The following is a 19,662-nucleotide window of genomic DNA, read 5'->3' on the forward strand; positions in this document are numbered from 1 at the left end:
CAGATCACAATGTCATCTGCAAACCCGGTGGTCGATGGGAATGGTAGTGTAACTTCCTGTGTCAGCCTAACAACACCACTGCAGACAGGAGGGGCTCAGAGCTGATCCCTGATCAGTCCACCTCTACCTCCAACTCCTCTGTCACACCTCTCTGTTCTGCTGCCCTCGGACATGTCCTGTAACATAGTTCTCTGCAGGACCCAGGTCCTGTCTGGGTACTCTGTCATAGTCTCACTATGTAGCTCCTTCTGACTTCATCAACAACTTCAAGGCAAATTATGCCTCTAGGATGACACTCCTCCGAAGCAAGAAGCCGTATTATTGCTCACAAATACTTCTGTCCTGAGTCTCACCTCTACTACTCATTCCCAAACTTCATCAATTTAATCCCTGAATAGTTCCCACAACTCTGCAGATCACATATCCATCCATCCATCCATCCATCCATCTTCTACTTATCCGAAATCAGGTTGCAGGGGCAGCAGCTTCAACAGGGAGCCCCAAACTTCCTCCGCACATCAACGTTGTTCTTTCAAAGGGCACTAGCACACTCCTCCCCATACCCTGGGCATCTTCTCACCAACCATGATGGTACAGGTGCATCTCAAAAAGTTCTTCTTATAATTCAATTAAAACAATGAAGCTTTTATATTTTTTAGAGCAAATATATTCAGTCATGAACGACAGAATACTTGTAGAAGTGGAAGCAGCCCCCCCAACCACACACACACACACACACAACCCATCGTGACGTTCTGGTGCTGAACAGGATTGGGTTTCTCCTTTGAGCCGCAGCATTGTTCTTCTACACTGTTCAGCATTTGGCAGCAAATCACATGAATGAAGTGTAGAAATCAGCCTTAATGGTGGCTGAGATGTCAAAGGATGTCAAGATGCCCTGACCTCAGCCCAAAAAACAGAACGGTGCAGTTTAGCAGCTGCTTTGTGATGGTTTGTTTTGGGTAGGGGAGCCAGCGGATCAAGTTACTGAAGCACGACGTCAAAGTCAGGATGGGGGATCTGAGATCCAGGAAAACATCTCAACGCACTGTTTCCCTCTGTCTGTCTGTCCTCAGGTTGCTGTTCTTGGTGGAGACACGGAGCTGTTGTTGCCAAACAAGCAGGGGCCGTTGCCCTGCACAAGGGGCTTTACTCAGATGGAGCACACCATCGAGATGGACCGAGAGTTGGCAAAGGGACAGGCTGTCTTCAATGGTTAGCATTACACACACACACACACACACACACACACACACACACACACACACACACACACACACACACACACACACACACACACACACACACACACTCCTGCATGTGATACCTTCGGGGCTGGACCTCAGGTCCACGGTGGTGGATGGTTGATGAACTGATGAGCTGATGAACTAAAGCAGGTTTTGAATGACAGGAGATTCGATGTGAAGCCAGCCAGCTGGTGGAAAAACAAATGTTCTGCCGGGTCACTTCCTGTGTACTCATCTTTGGATTGTGTCAGTTGTAGCAGAGTGTAGGAAAGGCTCTGCTCCAATGTCCACGTTAAGAGTTCCAGTTTGTTCTCAAAAGCAAACACTGCTTGTAGGCAGGATGAGACCGTATCTCCATTGCAGTAGTTTGTCCATCCGTAGGTTCTGTCTCTCTGCTGTAGGCAGTACTGCTTACTGCTGGGGGCAGTAAGGCGCTGCATGTCTATCTCCACCCGTGTTTCCTCCACCTGATTGTCCGTCACGATGGTACGATCGTGAACAGTTGCTGCTGACAGAGGCGTGTCTTTTATTTGCTTGATTATCTCATCTTTATCCAAAAAGTCATCAAAAGGTGATCGGCGTCATCAAGCGTGACTGTTTTGGCATACGCCCTGTCTGTGAATGGTTAGCTAGCTCATGGCTAAGCTAGCTGAACTCACCTTGTTGGGTCCATACACAGAGCTGCTGCTCGCTTGAACTCCGTATAGCAGCTCTGTGCTGCCCCCCACTGGATATTATTATTATTAATGTAGCATGGCGTGTGTCAAAGTGCAGCTTTGTATATGACCTTTTCATCGATCACAATTATTCATTATTAATTACACACAACAGCAACAGCTGCTGTCTCTAAGGAGGAATCCTCTGTCCATTCATGAAAGGAACCAAACCTTCTTTGTCAAAGGGCCTGTGTGGAACCAATCAGCTGGCTGGCTGTCTGATAACCACATAACTCCTCTTACAGTAGTGACTTCCTGTTACAGTAGTGACTTCCTCTTACAGTAGTGACTTCCTGTTACAGTAGTGACTTCCTGTTACAGTAGTGACCTCCTCTTACAGTAGTGACTTCCTGTTACAGTAGTTACTTCCTGTTACAGTAGTGACTTCCTGTTACAGTAGTGATTACCTCTTACAGTAGTGACTTCCTGTTACAGTAGTGACTTCCTGTTACAGTAGTGATTTCCTCTTACAGTAGTGACTTCCTCTTACAGTAGTGATTTCCTCTTACAGTAGTGACTTCCTGTTACAGTAGTGACTTCCTGTTACAGTAGTGATTTCCTCTTACAGTAGTGACTTCCTGTTACAGTAGTTACTTCCTGTTACAGTAGTGATTTCCTCTTACAGTAGTGACTTCCTGTTACAGTAGTTACGTCCTGTTACAGTAGTGATTGTCTGTTACAGTAGTGATTGTCTTTTACAGTAATGACTCCCTGCTACAGTAGTGACTTCCTGTTACAGTAGTGACTTCCTGTTACAGTAGTTACATCCTGTTACAGTAGTGATTGTCTGATACAGTAGTGACTTTCTCTTACAGTAGTGACTTCCTCTTACAGTAGTGACTTGCCCTGTTACAGTAGTGATTGTCTGTTACAGTAGTGATTGTCTGTTACAGTAATGACTCCCTGCTACAGTAGTGACTTCCTGTTACAGTAGTGACTTCCTGTTACAGTAGTTACGTCCTGTTACAGTAGTGATTGTCTGATACAGTAGTGACTTTCTCTTACAGTAGTGACTTCCTCTTACAGTAGTGACTTGCCCTGTTACAGTAGTGATTGTCTGTTACAGTAGTGATTGTCTGTTACAGTAGTGATTGTCTGTTACAGTAATGACTCCCTGCTACAGTAGTGACTTCCTGTTACAGTAGTGACTTCCTGTTACAGTAGTTACGTCCTGTTACAGTAGTGATTGTCTGATACAGTAGTGACTTCCTGTTACAGTAGTGACTTCCTGTTACAGTAGTTACGTCCTGTTACAGTAGTGATTGTCTGTTAGAGTAGTGATTGTCTGTTACAGTAATGACTCCCTGCTACAGTAGTGACTTCCTGTTACAGTAGTGACTTCCTGTTACAGTAGTTACGTCCTGTTACAGTAGTGATTGTCTGATACAGTAGTGACTTTCTCTTACAGTAGTGACTTCCTCTTACAGTAGTGACTTGCCCTGTTACAGTAGTGATTGTCTGTTACAGTAGTGATTGTCTGTTACAGTAGTGATTGTCTGTTACAGTAATGACTCCCTGCTACAGTAGTGACTTCCTGTTACAGTAGTGACTTCCTGTTACAATAGTTACGTCCTGTTACAGTAGTGATTGTCTGATACAGTAGTGACTTTCTCTTACAGTAGTGACTTCCTCTTACAGTAGTGACTTGCCCTGTTACAGTAGTGATTGTCTGTTACAGTAGTGATTGTCTGTTACAGTAGTGATTGTCTGTTACAGTAATGACTCCCTGCTACAGTAGTGACTTCCTGTTACAGTAGTGACTTCCTGTTACAGTAGTTACGTCCTGTTACAGTAGTGATTGTCTGATACAGTAGTGACTTTCTCTTACAGTAGTGACTTCCTCTTACAGTAGTGACTTGCCCTGTTACAGTAGTGATTGTCTGTTACAGTAGTGATTGTCTGTTACAGTAGTGATTGTCTGTTACAGTAATGACTCCCTGCTACAGTAGTGACTTCCTGTTACAGTAGTGACTTCCTGTTACAGTAGTTACGTCCTGTTACAGTAGTGATTGTCTGATACAGTAGTGACTTTCTCTTACAGTAGTGACTTCCTCTTACAGTAGTGACTTCCTCTTACAGTAGTGACTTGCCCTGTTACAGTAGTGATTGTCTGTTATAGTAGTGATTGTCTGTTACAGTAGTGACTTCCTGTTACAGTAGTGACTTCCTGTTACAGTAGTGACTTGCCCTGGCACCACAATTTATTTTTGAAAACATCTTTAAGTCATATTTGCTTTTTGTCCCGTTCGAGAGACGTTATAAACGTCGCAGTCCGTAACGCTACATTGACGGCAGCGATGGGAGCAGCTTACAGTATTATGGGATGTAGTTATGCAAGTTTGACTAAGGAGAACATCACTGAAAGCCTGGGTTTAAAATGCACGGTCGCCACTGATAGAATCCATAAAAGTGTGCTTGAGTGCTGAGACCTGAGGCTACTGGATCATCTGTCTGACGACCAGTTCATCTTAAACCTGTTGTCCTCTGCTGTAATCATCTGTGACATCTCCTGGTTTCTCCCTGTCTTGACTGTCAGCAACATATCTCAAATAAACAAGGTGACTGGTGCTGACCTGCGTTTGGAAACTATTGTGAGGAACATTGTTCATGACTGAGAAACAAAAAATCCACATTCAAACTGAGCAGAAGGCCTAGAGCAGTTATTTTACCTAAGTTCTTTTGCAAGATTAAAAGATTAAATACAGTAATCCATCGCTTATTCTTATTCAGGATAAGTGGCATCTACATCACGGATATTTAGTCGGTGGTCACGTGATAGCGTATGTGCATTCTTATTGGCTGACGGCATCCGGTAGTGCTTCTGTGAGTCTCAGACTTCCATGAGACACAAAAGTGGTTTAAACAGTCTATCAGAGTGTTTTAGAGGTAATACAGATAGAAGGTGGTATCAGTATGGGGGGGGGGGGGTTAGAAACGTTTAAATTACCGTAAATAATAAGATAAATAGTTGATCGCCATATTGCGGAACTTTGTTTTTCTCGGGTGGTCCTGGGACGCATTAACTGTGAGTAACGAGGGGTCACTGTATTTCATTTAGCATTTTATGTGGTGGCAGGACGGTGCAGTTGGCAGCGCCACTGTCTCACAGCAAGAATGTCCCACCTTCAACTCCTGTCTGTGTGGAGTTTGTATGTTCTCCCTGTGTCTGTCTGGGGTCTCTGGGTTCTTCCTCCCACCTCCCAACCATGAGGCTGAGGTGAACTGGTCACACCAGGTTATCCCTAGTGGTACCCGTCACGGCCCCAGCAGACCCGTGGCCCCCACAGCAGAGAAGCATCTCCATGAACACCTGCAGTCAGGTTGTCTAAAGGGGTGTTGTGTAGCAGTCTACCAGGGGTGGAATAACGTGTTGGATCAGTATCACTTTGTCTGCAGCAGGATGTGAGGAGTATTAATCTGTTTGAGGATCATTTGAGGATCAGTGCTGAGTGTCTCTGCTTGCTTCACCCCTGACAGCTCTCAGTGTTGTTAATTATTTAATTGGAGCAGAGGAATACTGAATTATTGATGAGAAGATAGAGGAGTGTCATAACTATAAATAGATCGAGTGTCTGGTGTGAGTTTCGATCTGGACACGGACAGAGGTGACAATTAGAAGAAATCTGGCCAGGCTGATTACAGACAGCAGGAGGAAACGAGAGACAACTTTCATGGATATATTATCTGATGTTTCTGAAGCTGGTCTTAAAATCTGTTATATGTCGTGATATTCTCCTACCATTATTTTAGAGGTGACCATTTGGGAACCCATGTTCTGGGCTTTTAGAAAATCTACAGTAAGAAACTAGAATCAATGCAGTCACAGACAGCAACATCCTGTGACACCCCGGAATTAAAATTTTTACCCTGACCTACTTGCATAGGTCAAAGATCAAAGCTAGTGCTCTGACCTACTGTCATTGATCAAAGAACTAGCTTTGATCTACAGTCTTACACTGGCCTTCTCCCTTGTCTTTCTATCTTATCCAGTTCCTGGGTGTATAAAAGTTAAAAATTGACCTTGACCTGGTTTTCTCAAAGATCAAGGTCATCATCTCACCTTCATCCCCTCTCCTGCCTGAGTCATGTGCTTTTTGTTTCATCTTTCTATCTGAACGGTTGTGAAGATATTTGGTGGGCTAACGGACGAACACACAAACAGTGACCATTATAATACATCACCGCTTTGAAGAGGGATGTAAAGTGCTTTACAACAAATAATCGACAAAATGTCTGAAAAATATTCAACCAGAGGGATCACAAGAAATTAGTATAAATGCAACAATGGGCCTGCTGTTTGCTGCCCTTTGTTACACCTAGTAACAACATCTGTGAGTCGTCTTCTGCCTCGAGTGCCTTACTTTGACAAATAACTTATTTCAAATCATTTTTAATGTAATTTTAAATTTGGGAATCATCTTATGAATCTCTGACCTTGAAAGTTCTCCATCCAGTTTTGGTGTGAAGATATAAACACGTGCATTGTTTGATGTGTGTACTAGCTACTCCCATTATCACCATTACTCTTTTATGCAACATACTGCATATCTTATATAATGTATTAGCAACTAAAGTTTTGAATTTTTTTAAACTTCTCAGGCCTACAGTGTTCTTCTAAATTTGATATAAGTTTCAAGGAATTTGTACCATTATTATATTCAACACATACATAGGAACAGATTGAAATTGTCTGTGCAGGTCTCACAGTGACCAAAAAGGTATCATCATAAAGATTTCAATTTACAACAGCGTGTGATATAATATAATATGAATCAAATGAAAATATGAACATGAGTACTGAGCAGTAAAAAAAATACTGTGCATGGAGAGTGGTGGCGTTCAATCTGTCGTCATGTGGAAAGGCACAGCAGAACGTCACCACTGGTCAACAGCAGTCTGCTGGTTTCCAGACCCCCTCCCTGAGCGACGAGTGACTATGCCCTGGGATACTGCATACAGTCTACAGTATCCCAGGGCATAGACCTCCTCACAGTCTATGCCTCACAGACTGTCCAGACTTCCTCACATCAGCCATTGTCGCTTTGACAGGGGCCTCAACAGGTGGGGTGGTGAGTCTGCTAATGGAAGAGGTTTTAGAATCCTCGTTCTGGGTGGGGTGGGTGTCTTGGGCAGTACGCCTGTCTGCTGATATCCTTCTCCTGTAGGGGCCAGTCTACAGACTGGAAGCGGTCCCGTGGAGGTCGTGTCAGAGGGCCACACCATGACGTTCTGTCTACTTTAGCTGGAAATGGTAGACGTGGAGATTACGTCGTGAAGGCAGAGGTGTGGGGGCTCTGTATGCACCACATTGGTGAGTGTTCACACACTCAGGAGTGTTGTGTTGGCGGTGCGCTCGCTTTTAGCCTCGCTAGCCATTCAGATCACGTTCCTTTCTTCTGGCTCCACCCACGATGGTTTGCTTTCTACCTAGTCTGCCATGTTGTGCTACACCAGTTAATGTCCTTCAGGTCACAATCAGTCTGCCTCGTGCTTTGAGCTCAGGTGAAGTAGTGATTATCACGAGTTTACTGCCATGAGTTTGGCTCGACTGTACTTCCCACACATGTAGGATGTAGGATGGGCTCAAAACCAGCCACACACACTCTACAATTCAAAGCCTTACAGGGAGCTTGAGAGGCTTGGGCAATGCTGCACACCAGCGTTTGTTAGCTGCAGACAAACATACATCGGGTTTGTTCATACCGTATGTTCCTCTTTATACTGTAATAGACAGTTAATGTTGTTGATGCTGGTGTATGTTGGACTGTATTTACTGTTTTGGGTATGGATGCAGTGTAACCTGGATCATTTGGAATGTACAGATAGAGCTTGGCTTAAGAGTTATGTCCTTTTTGATTATATGTTGGTTTTCAAGAAAAAAAATATATGTAAAAGTAAAAACCAAGTTTAAGTTATTTTACTCCACTTTATGTCTTTCCGCCACAAATTTTGAAATCATAAAAGTACTGGTACACTGTAAAAAAACATAATATCATGATCATGTTACTCTACAATAAATAAAAACCTATAACATCCAGAGTTATTTTATTGGTCCTCTAACAATTAAATCTTGTTTCCATTGGTAGTCCAATCTGAGGTGAGGCTCAGCTGCTCGCTGCTGCACTTTGTCTTGCAAATGATTTTTAATCAGTTTTTAATGTCAGGCAGAAAATTTAATGGCAAATACGCTGCTTTGCTTGTCTTGGAGAACATTCGTTGGCCCGTAGACACCCCCGTGACCTGCACTGCAGAAGGAGTGGTCGAAGACAAAACTCCACTGACACGTCTTTTTGACGTGTGTCGTGTCTCCTGGAACTAATACTGTCAGTATTAGTTAATACTGAGGTCTCAGCTGACGTCAGTATTAACTAATACTGTCAGTATTAGTTAATACTGAGGTCTCAGCTGACGTCAGTATTAACTAATACTGTCAGTATTAGTTAATACTGAGGTCTCAGCTGACGTCAGTATTAACTAATACTGACAGTATTAGTTAATACTGAGGTCTCAGCTGACGTCAGTATTAACTAATACTGTCAGTATTAGTTAATACTGAGGTCTCAGCTGACGTCAGTATTAACTAATACTGTCAGTATTAGTTAATACTGAGGTCTCAGCTGACGTCAGTATTAGGTGTTTGAGAATGTAGTTCGACCTTTGTGTTGGTTAGTGGATTGTTAGTAGGGTTACATTCCATTTAGTTTTTCATGGTATGGTAATTGTCCTGATACCATGGTCCCACAGTGTTAAGGTACACAACAGGTCAATGAGAAAATAATGTTTGAAAGAAAAGATGAAGAACAAAGTTTTTAATGTAAAGGGCCATCACAGCAGGAGATGAGAACGTTTTTGGATTGTTTTGATGTGATTGTGTATTTTTTATCTTCATTTAAATGTAAAACTCTTCTTTTTTTAACCTTGAGGACCTGATGTTCACCACATGAGGCTCCTGAAAAGTAAGAGATTCTTGTTTTTGTGGTGAAGTGTTATAGTAGATTAACTGTCCCTCAGATCTTAGATGGTGGGGATGGATTTCATTTGTATAATCGCTGACCTGATTTAAGAGCGTCTAAATGTAAAAGTCGCTTTACGAGTCAGACCGTGGGCTTTAATGTCTAATGAACGTTTTTATACATCCGTCCGTTTTCTTCTCTGCTGAAGTCTATCCCAGCTGGCTACGGACAAGAAGCGGGGTACACCCCAGGCGCTTCGCCAGTGTATTGTGTGGACACATAAAAGACAAACAACCACTCACACACACACACACACACACACACACACACACACACACACACACACACACACACACACACACACACACACACACACACACACACACACACACACACACACTCATACGGTCAGTGTGGAGTGATGAATTCATCTCAGCTGCAGGTTTTTGGAAACGCCTCACAGTGAAGAATTAAACCAGAAAGGTGTTCCTGAGGCGACACCGTGTCCCACGCCGCCGGCGCTGGTTTGTTTTCTGGTAGTTAAACCGTTCCTACTCAGCATCTCCTGAACAGAAGCTCTGCTCCAACGTGAAACACTGCTAGAGCAGTTGTTGTTGAGTCAGCGTGTGTCAACGGAAAGGAGTTTATTCAGCCGCTGTGTGTGTGTGTGTGTGTGTGTGTGTGTGTGTGTGTGTGTGTGTGTGTGTGTGTGTGTGTGTGTGTGTGTGTGTGTGTGTGTGTGTGTGTGTGTGTGTGTGTGTGTGTGTGTGTGTCCTGCTGCTGCCGCTCAGCTCTGGTCACCAGCAGACACTGATCACATTCACCTCTACATACACTCCATCCTCTCTTCCTCTTCCTGCTCGTCTCTCGCCTCGTGAGGATTGCCCTACTTTACTCTGGCATCACACGTTACTGCCCCCCCCACAGGAAACCAACTGGAGATGGGGGACCGGGATACAGGATTCCTGCTTTTGCTCTTGTTTCCCTGTCAGGGCTTGTTAGCGTGTGAGGATGGGTAGACTGGTGGTCTCTTGTTCACTGGTGTTGTGTGGTGTTGGATGTTGCAGTAGAAGCACCGCTCTGAGGTTTGCATCATTCAGTTCTATTTAACAATGGTAGAGTGAAGGACATTTCCCCTGTCTGCCTTTAGTTTTGATTTAAAGTTGACTTGTGTAGATAAAAAAATTCACAACCTGCTTTTGGGTGATATTTTCTTACTTTTATTCTTTTTGTGTGTTTTTGTTGGATCTTTAAAATTGATTTATCTTGGCACAAAATCAACCGGATAAAATGATAAATGCAAGTTGTGAATTTTGAATGACAAGACAAACAAAGGTTAGGAAAACCCAAATGTTAAAAGCTGAACTGAGTATCTGGTTTTCACACCTTTGAGCAGCAACGACAGCAACCAAAGGCAATCCAGATGTCAGTCTGACATCCTCATGAAATGTGAAGTGAAGTCTTGCTCACCTGTTTTGAAGGATTACTTAGTAAATACTATAATGGTACAGATTATTTAGTAAATACTATAATGGTACAGATTACTTAGTAAATACTATAATGGTACAGATTACTTAGTAAATACTATAATGGTACAGATTACTTAGTAAATACTATAATGGTACAGATTACTTAGTAAATACTATAATGGTACAGATTACTTAGTAAATACTATAATGGTACAGATTACTTAGTAAATACTATAATGGTACAGATTACTTAGTAAATACTATAATGGTACAGATTACTTAGTAAATAATATAATGGTACAGATTACTTAGTAAATACTATAATGGTACAGATTACTTAGTAAATACCTAATGGTACAGATTACTTAGTAAATACTATAATGGTACAGATTACTTAGTAAATACTATAATGGTACAGATTACTTAGTAAATACTATAATGGTACAGATTACTTAGTAAATACTATAATGGTACAGATTACTTAGTAAATACTATAATGGTACAGATTACTTAGTAAATACTATAATGGTACAGATTACTTAGTAAATACTATAATGGTACAGATTACTTAGTAAATAATATAATGGTACAGATTACTTAGTAAATACTATAATGGTACAGATTACTTAGTAAATAATATAATGGTACAGATTACTTAGTAAATACCATAATGGTACAGATTACTTAGTAAATAATATAATGGTACAGATTACTTAGTAAATACTATAATGGTACAGATTACTTAGTAAATACTATAATGGTACAGATTACTTAGTAAATACTATAATGGTACAGATTACTTAGTAAATACTATAATGGTACAGATTACTTAGTAAATACTATAATGGTACAGATTACTTAGTAAATAATATAATGGTACAGATTACTTAGTAAATACCATAATGGTACAGATTACTTAGTAAATAATATAATGGTACAGATTACTTAGTAAATGATATAATGGTACAGATTACTTAGTAAATAATATAATGGTACAGATTACTTAGTAAATAATATAATGGTACAGATTACTTAGTAAATAATATAATGGTACAGATTACTTAGTAAATAATATAATGGTACAGATTACTTAGTAAATACCATAATGGTACAGATTACTTAGTAAATAATATAATGGTACAGATTACTTAGTAAATACTATAATGGTACAGATTACTTAGTAAATAATATAATGGTACAGATTACTTAGTAAATAATATAATGGTACAGATTACTTAGTAAATAATATAATGGTACAGATTACTTAGTAAATGATATAATGGTACAGATTACTTAGTAAATAATATAATGGTACAGATTACTTAGTAAATAATATAATGGTACAGATTACTTAGTAAATAATATAATGGTACAGATTACTTAGTAAATGATATAATGGTACAGATTACTTAGTAAATACCATAATGGTACAGATTACTTAGTAAATAATATAATGGTACAGATTACTTAGTAAATAATATAATGGTACAGATTACTTAGTAAATGATATAATGGTACAGATTACAAACAGTCATACAAAATATTACTCAATGTTTACTGTTAGTTTTATTTACTATTATATCAAGCGAGGTGAAAACACATTTACATCATCGCTGGTTATTCCTGCTGGTCAGAGGGAACAAAAGTCTAAGACTACTAACAAGTATTGATAATATCTTTCATTGACCTTCTGATCGGTCTGTCTCCACCCCCCCCCCCTCAGCATTCACCATTTGTGTATTAATGAGGACTTTAACACAAACTCTACTAGAAACACTGGATTCTTTTGATCGATGGTCCTCTCCTTGTCTTACACCAACTCACGGGTTCAGTTTGGAAAAAAACAATATTTTTGTTTTTCATTGGACGAGAGGAGGTCATGACCCCAGTGCATATTTAATGATCGGGAGCGTTCGGGTCACTTTGGCTAAATTCTGTCGGCATGCGGAAACAGTGGCGCCGGCGGAAATAGCGGCGCCAGCGAGCAGCGCTAGCGGAAATAGTGGTGCCAGCCGAAATAGCGGCACTAGCCGAAATAGCGGTGCTAGCGAGCAAAAAGTTGTAAGTTTTAGCCTATTTTCCATAAAAATGAGAACGCCACTTTGGCTACACAGTCTGAAAATCTCGTAGCCAATCTGGAATTTACTTCGCCTATGGCGGAGTGGAGAATGGCTGGAGCAAGCCCAGTCTGGATTTGGCCAAACGTGTCATTGTGAGACTCATCAGCCCTTTGTTGAGTTCAGAGGAGCCTGAAGCTCACCGACTTGTTGTCTGCGTCTGTGTTTGGACGAGGACTGTTAGTGATTGGTTCTAATCCTTTCATTTGTAAAGAAATTAAATTTAGAAATAGGCCAGTTGCCCTGCGCAACATGTCCATCGCCTTCTGTTTTTATCACTATATTGTATTGTTATGTTGATCCCTGTAGGAAATTATTGTTTCCATTCATGCCCGAGACAAGATGCGTTGGTCTGAGCCCATTACTTTCTTTGGATTATGCAGGTGTGGCCGTAGGTGTGGTCGTAGGTGTGGTCGTACGTGTGGTCGTAGGTGTGGCCGTAGGTGTGGTCGTAGGTGTGGTCGTAGGTGTGGTCGTAGGTGTGGTCGTAGGTGTGGTCGTAGGTGTGGTCGTAATGGTTCCTGGACATGAAGTAATGCTGTTAAGTAATGATAACAAACACATCAGCATCTGGTTGCTTTACGTTTCAGACTGATATTTGAAATACAGGTTCAGTGTCAGTGTCCTGGTTCACCTGAGCCGTGGACTGAGGAGGAGGTCACTTGATTTTCAGGAGTGTGGCTTCATGTAAATTCAGGGGTGTGGCTTCATGCAAATTCAGGGGTGTGGCTTCATGCAAATTCAGGGGTGTGGCTTCATGCAAATCAGCTTAAGAGGCTGAGTACTAGGCTGCAGCAGCTGGTGTGTGTGTGTGTGTGTGTGTGTGTGTGTGTGTGTTTCATTGATGTGCTGTGTGTACATGAGGATGTAAACGCAGACTTTAATGGGGGTGACATGGTGATAAGATAAGGTTTTTTTTTACTACTTTATTGATCCCAAACTGGGGAATGAATTAGCCCAGTGGTGACGGCAGGAAAGGCACCTGTTCTCCCTCAAAGTTAGTGCTCGTGTTATTTTTGCAGCAGTTATCCTTTCCAGGGATAAACATGTATGTTCTAACAGAAAGTTGGTACAACGCTTTTTTTTTTTCCAGCTGAATCAAATCATTTTATGGAAACACCCAGAGGAATGAGCTGCAGGCAGGAAGCGTCTGCCAAAGGTCAGGTGGTGATGAAGAGTTTCTGTCACACCAACTGCTGTGTCTGCACAGCATTGAGAGAACTACCCATTGTACGGACTGAGTGTGAACAAACGTCCATGTGCCAAATTTATCATTTGTCACGTTCACAGTGATGTGTGTCCTGTAAATTGTTTTATAACGGATTTCCTGAATATCTGTCATATTTGTTTATATCATGAAATATACAGTATGTCTTGATATTTCCCGACCTTTATTTTGGGACTGAGAGGTGACCATTTGGGAACCTTTGTTCTGGGTCTGGAAAAAATCTAGAGTAAGAAAAAAGGCTTCCAACAAATAACCGACAGAATCGTTTTTAATGTAATTTGAAATTCCGTAATCATTTTAGGAATCCCTGACCATGAAGGTGCTGCATCCAGTTTTCATGTCAAGAAATACACGCATGCATTATTTGATGTGAGCCAAAGTCACGTGATCACTAACAATAGTTGGGTATATTGTTAACTCACACACTTTGGACAGGAGTGTGTATTGATCAAGAACTATGGTTCTGTGGTGTCGGTAGAGTGGCACATGTTCAGGCCAGCTGGCGATCTTATCAGAGCTGCTGGGTGGTAACTCCACAGCTGACTCAGCTGTGACTCAGATGTGACTCAGATGTGACTCAGATATGTGACTCAGATGTGACTCAGATGTGACTCAGATATGTGACTCAGATGTGACTCAGCTATGACTCAGCTGTGACTCTGACTATAAAGTCTTCTCAGTAGGGCTGTTCAGGACATCTGGTCAGGGTTTCTAGTTTTCTTTATATCATGGATCAGAACAGGAGCTTCCTGTTGTGCAGTCGTGACTCAGACACGAATCACAGCAGACTCTCAGGAGTCACGGGGCTTCAGTTCAGCTCATTGTATCAAATACACACCGTTTGCTACAGGGAGAGGGGCTCTTCTTGAAGAGAAGACCTCAACCTCAACGTGATGTCTTACCTACAGTACATCTAGTAACATCAATAGTAGCTCCCCTGTGATTGGTCAGTGCCAGAGTTCTGCTGTGTCACTACTGTTCCTACCAACCCAACAACAGAAGTATGTATTCCACCTTTGAACATCACCTACAAGCCTGTTATGACCCCAGGGGTCATGTACTGTGTTGTGTTCCTGTGTTCTCTCTCTCTGGTTTCTGTTTTTGAATGAGGGAATTAGGAGCAGGTGGTCTCCTCTCATTGGCTGGCTCGCCTGATTGCTGCCGCACGATTGGTCAGGGGGCGGGCCCCTGACCTATTTGAACAGCCCGCCGACTGTACTCTGTCTCCTCTCCAGCCTTCCCACCACCAGGAAACGCCAGCCTGCTGAACTGTTGTAGTAATGTTAACGTAGCGATCCGATAGCTTGTGCCCTGTGGCGATTCTGTGTTCGTAAGTTGTGTTTAAGCTAAAGCTGACCTTGTACATATGTGTAAATAACTGAGACAATTTGAGCAGTTGGTAGGAGGGAGAGGTCGTTTTGTTTTAACCTTTTTCTCCTGTTTTAAGTTAGATAGTCAGGTTAGTACCTTGTTATTTATTTCCCTTATCTTTTGTTAGGAAGGTAGGGTTGGTTTAGGATAATTTTGTTTGTTATGTTGGCACCTGTTCTCCCTCTGAGGAAAATGAAACTGTTCTCTTTTTTTGTTGAACTTGGCTTACTGTTGTCACTGGCCTTTTTTGGTTCCCCTAGACCGGGGGTATAACAGAGCCGTTCTTTATTCGGTGTAATGGACCGCATGTTATTCTTTCTCCTGGAGGTTTGAGAGCTTCGTATTAAATCCTCAAATACCTCACTGCTGGTGTGGGAGGATAAAGGGTGGATGGATATGATCTCTGTCTCTGTGGTTGTATCAGACCAATGAGGACAGGGAAGCAGGTTTTCATGAGGATTAACTGTGTGTGTCTTGTGCTTCTGAGTTAAGTCCTCTCATAAGTAGATGAACTGTCTGTCCGTCTGTCTGACTTCCGGTCCCCAACCCAAGACTTATTGGACTGAGCGTCTCCTTTTTCTGTAAGCGTTCATCCTGTCCAGGGTTTGTTGTGGGGGGGCTTGGTGGTGCCTACATAAGGTGGGGTACACCCTATGCAGGCACAATGTAGACCAATAGAATCACACTCACATCAGTTGCCCCAGGCGCCTGTTCCATAGCGTTAGGAAGCATACACACACAGCCATGCTGAAAAGAACAGGTCTATGGGGTTCAGACTTCAATGTGGGGGGAGGTATGGCATGAGAAATGGTGGGTGACCAGCCAGGACGGCCACAGCACGCCCCCTGCGCCACCAGGCCACCCACAAGTTTAGATTGACATTGAATAAGGATTTATGGACAATTCAGCTCAAGATTGGCCTCTCGGAACCAGTCGTGTTCGTAGGTTGAGGACTGCCTGTATTAGGTGTTGAGGTATTTGACCATGTGGCTCATATACTGCTCAATTCACTCATGTGGTGTCAGTTGAAGTAGCAGCGTTTTGATATCGCAAACATGGGACTTTATGTCAGGTTGTTGTGTCCCATTGAGAGAACCGTGTTCAGTCCCGTTATGAAAACGCATGTTTTCAGGTCTGTCCATACACACAGTGGTCCTCCCTAACCCTACCAACTCCGTTTGGTCTCAGCCCCTGTCTTGAAGTAACAACGGGAGTGATTGACGTAGTCAGAGCCATATTGATTGATTGACATGTCTTCTCCTCGTATAAGGGCGTGGTCATCCCCGAGGTGGAGCTAGTGATCACTCTATGGGAGCAGTGTGTGGTATCGTTCTGGATCAGAGCTACACACTGAAAGTTCCTCACAAGCTGTTGAAGTCAGCTAGCATTTGGCTAAGTTAACTCTGCTTCAGTCAGGTGTTTATGTAGCTTGTGTGTGTGTGTGTGTGTGTGTGTGTGTGTGTGTGTGTGTGTGTGTGTGTGTGTGTGTGTAGTAGTTTGCTGGAGATCCTCCCTGGGCGTTCATGTGTCCTCTTGGGCTTCCAATGTGAAATATGTGACACTGTCCATCTACGATAGAGCAATGAAGAGCTGATGGTTGCAATTTTTAACTTGCGTTTCATTAAATAATTGATTAAATTAAGTAATTTATCTAATTAAATACAATAAATAAGCATATGCTGTACATGTGTTTTTAAGATGACTGCCATGAGATATGGCCAAACACTGGTCTCGCACCAGGAGCTAGCGTGACTAACCACTGTGGCTCAGTGTAAAAGAGTTGAACCAGCCACAAAAACCCATTCTGTGTCCAAGACAGCGTCTTGCTTTAATAGTAAGTAAAACTAACAGTAAACATTGAGTAATATTTTGTATGACTGTATCTTCACAGAGTGAATGGAAGTTTTTAATTGTTGGGGGGTGTAAAACCACACTCGTCGTAGGGGTGTATGGAGGGGGATACCCCCCCACAGAGAGGGTCCTGGGGGCCCCCCCACGGGAAATTTTTTAGAAAATGGGGTTGTTTTCCTGCATTCTGAGGGCAAAATCTTGTGTTCAGTTTACCTCCAAAAACCCACTAAAGCCAACAGCTGGAGCTGAACTCTCTTTATTTCTGTCCTACTTTATGCAGGAATGAATGTGAGATTCAACCATTGAAAACTTCATTCACTCTGAAGATACAGTCATACATACATACATACAGTCAGTCTCCTGGTGCAAGACCAGTAATGTAAATATAAAATGTAAGGCTCTCTGTCCATTCATTAATTTATCACTTTGACTGATATCATGTATCCCTGCAATCTGTAAACAATGACATTCCTGTGTGTAACATTTTAATATAGCAGCACCTCGACAAGTCTTAAGATACGAGCTATCGCTGGGTCCATGTGTATGTGTGACAAGAGTGAAAGTCGGAGTTACCGGTCGATTTTTGGGACATCACCACCAGTTGGTGGATGGATACATCAGTGAGACTGGATCTCGTTCTTTACCACGTGTTGGTGGAAAGATACATCAGTGAGACCGGATCTCGTTCCTTACCACGTGTTGGTGGGTGGATACATCAGTGAGACCGGATCTCGTTCTTTACCACGTGTTGGTGGGTGGATACATCAGTGAGACCGGATCTCGTTCTTTACCACGTGTTGGTGGGTGGATACATTAGTGAGACCGGATCTCGTTCTTTACCACGTGTTGGTGGGTGGATACATCAGTGAGACCGGATCTCGTTCTTTACCACGTGTTGGTGGGTGGATACATCAGTGAGACCGGATCTCGTTCTTTACCACGTGTTGGTGGGTGGATACATCAGTGAGACCGGATCTCGTTCTTTACCACGTGTTGGTGGGTGGATACATCAGTGAGACCGGATCTCGTTCTTTACCACGTGTTGGTGGGTGGATACATCAGTGAGACCGGATCTCGTTCTTTACCACGTGTTGGTGGGTGGATACATTAGTGAGACCGGATCTCGTTCTTTACCGCGTGTTGGTGGGTGGATACATTAGTGAGACCGGATCTCGTTCTTTACCGCGTGTTGGTGGGTGGATACATCAGTGAGACCGGATCTCGTTCTTTACCACGTGTTGGTGGGTGGATACATTAGTGAGACCGGATCTCGTTCTTTACCACGTGTTGGTGGGTGGATACATTAGTGAGACCGGATCTCGTTCTTTACCACGTGTTGGTGGGTGGATACATTAGTGAGACCGGATCTCGTTCTTTACCACGTGTTGGTGGGTGGATACATCAGTGAGACCGGATCTCGTTCTTTACCACGTGTTGGTGGGTGGATACATCAGTGAGACCGGATCTCGTTCTCGTTGGTGGGGTAGAGACGTAGCTCGTGAGTTCTCGTGACTGTCTTTCTTTTCATACTTCATCATTGTTTACATAACTTATATACAACTAATTATGAACATGTATGTCTATAGGTTGATTTTTTTCATAATCTAGAGGTTTGGGGGCTTTCTTATGAGCATGGAACAGATCAAAATGATTTTAGTCATTTCATTGAGGAACACTTGTTTGAGTTGCGAGTTTGACTCCATCAGGGAACAGATGAAGGTGTCTGGAGGTACGTCTGTTGGGGTTCATGTGGGGCTAGTAGAACATATGATGAGTTGTAGTGAATTAACTAAAACATTGAGGCTCACAGCTGCTGTCCTGAGGTCAACAGGAGTGTGTGGTTAGTGCCCCCCTCCCACACACACAGGTTTACTACAGGTGGTCAGGATGGGTCAGCCTGACCAGGCTGCTGTGTCCTCCTCCAAGCCTCTGACCAATCTGTCAGTCTGGTTGATGTGGGTGTGAATAATGTGATCTGAGCCGGCGTTAGAGGCAGGGATGTCCCTGCCCCAGCACAGAGAACAGTAAACATTGACTCAGGTGCGTCTCAGTCACATGATCTTCAGTGAAACAGGATCAGAGTCTTGATGACGAGCATTGGGGACACATTCAGGGTCGTTCCACTGAAGTGAGGGGGGTGACGTAGACCAGAACACTTCAGGCTCCACTGAAGGTTAAACTCTATTAAATCCATGCACACAACATTCTGGACGTTCTTCACCTTCAGCGTTTTTATGTTCTTGACTATTGTGGTTGGAAACATTACGTTCTGGTCCAGTAGATGGGATTTTTCTCCAGGGACTACTTTCTTGGTGTTTTATTGGTGCTGCAACAACTAAATGAAGCAGAATAAAGAAGAAAATGCCACTGAGCTGTGAGTCCTGCAGCCGTCACAGATCAGCTCTGCAGGTATTGATCGACTGTAGGAAGAACAGATGGACGGCCTGAGTAAGACGAGGCTTTCGTTAAACCACCAGCTGTGTGTGTGTGTGTGTGTGTGTGTGTGTGTGTGTGTGTGTGTGTGTAATAAATGGAAAATCCACCATGAATTAGATTTATGTCACAGTCATAAAGCAGATTTATATGTAGAATCAAGTCAGCAGTTTGGTGTGATGGTATTAATTTATGCTGATGCTCCATAAAATGATAAAGTCACATGATAAAGTGACGTGATGGATGTATGAACTAAGTGTGGAATAAAGTTTAAACA

General features: G+C 42.5%; 1 protein-coding gene across 1 annotated transcript in view; it reads left to right on the forward strand.

The window, feature by feature from the left end:
- Window positions 1–19,662, forward strand: part of LOC137598499 (cadherin-2-like) — a 104,067-nt gene that overhangs the window by 16,846 nt on the left and 67,559 nt on the right. The window contains exon 2 of the mRNA XM_068318715.1: window positions 1,077–1,215. Within this exon, the coding sequence (XP_068174816.1) occupies window positions 1,077–1,215 (139 nt within the window). The remainder of the gene's footprint in view (window positions 1–1,076; window positions 1,216–19,662) is intronic.

This window comes from Antennarius striatus, chromosome 7 (genome assembly GCF_040054535.1).
Source record: "Antennarius striatus isolate MH-2024 chromosome 7, ASM4005453v1, whole genome shotgun sequence".
NCBI classification, from domain to species: Eukaryota; Metazoa; Chordata; class Actinopteri; order Lophiiformes; family Antennariidae; genus Antennarius; species Antennarius striatus.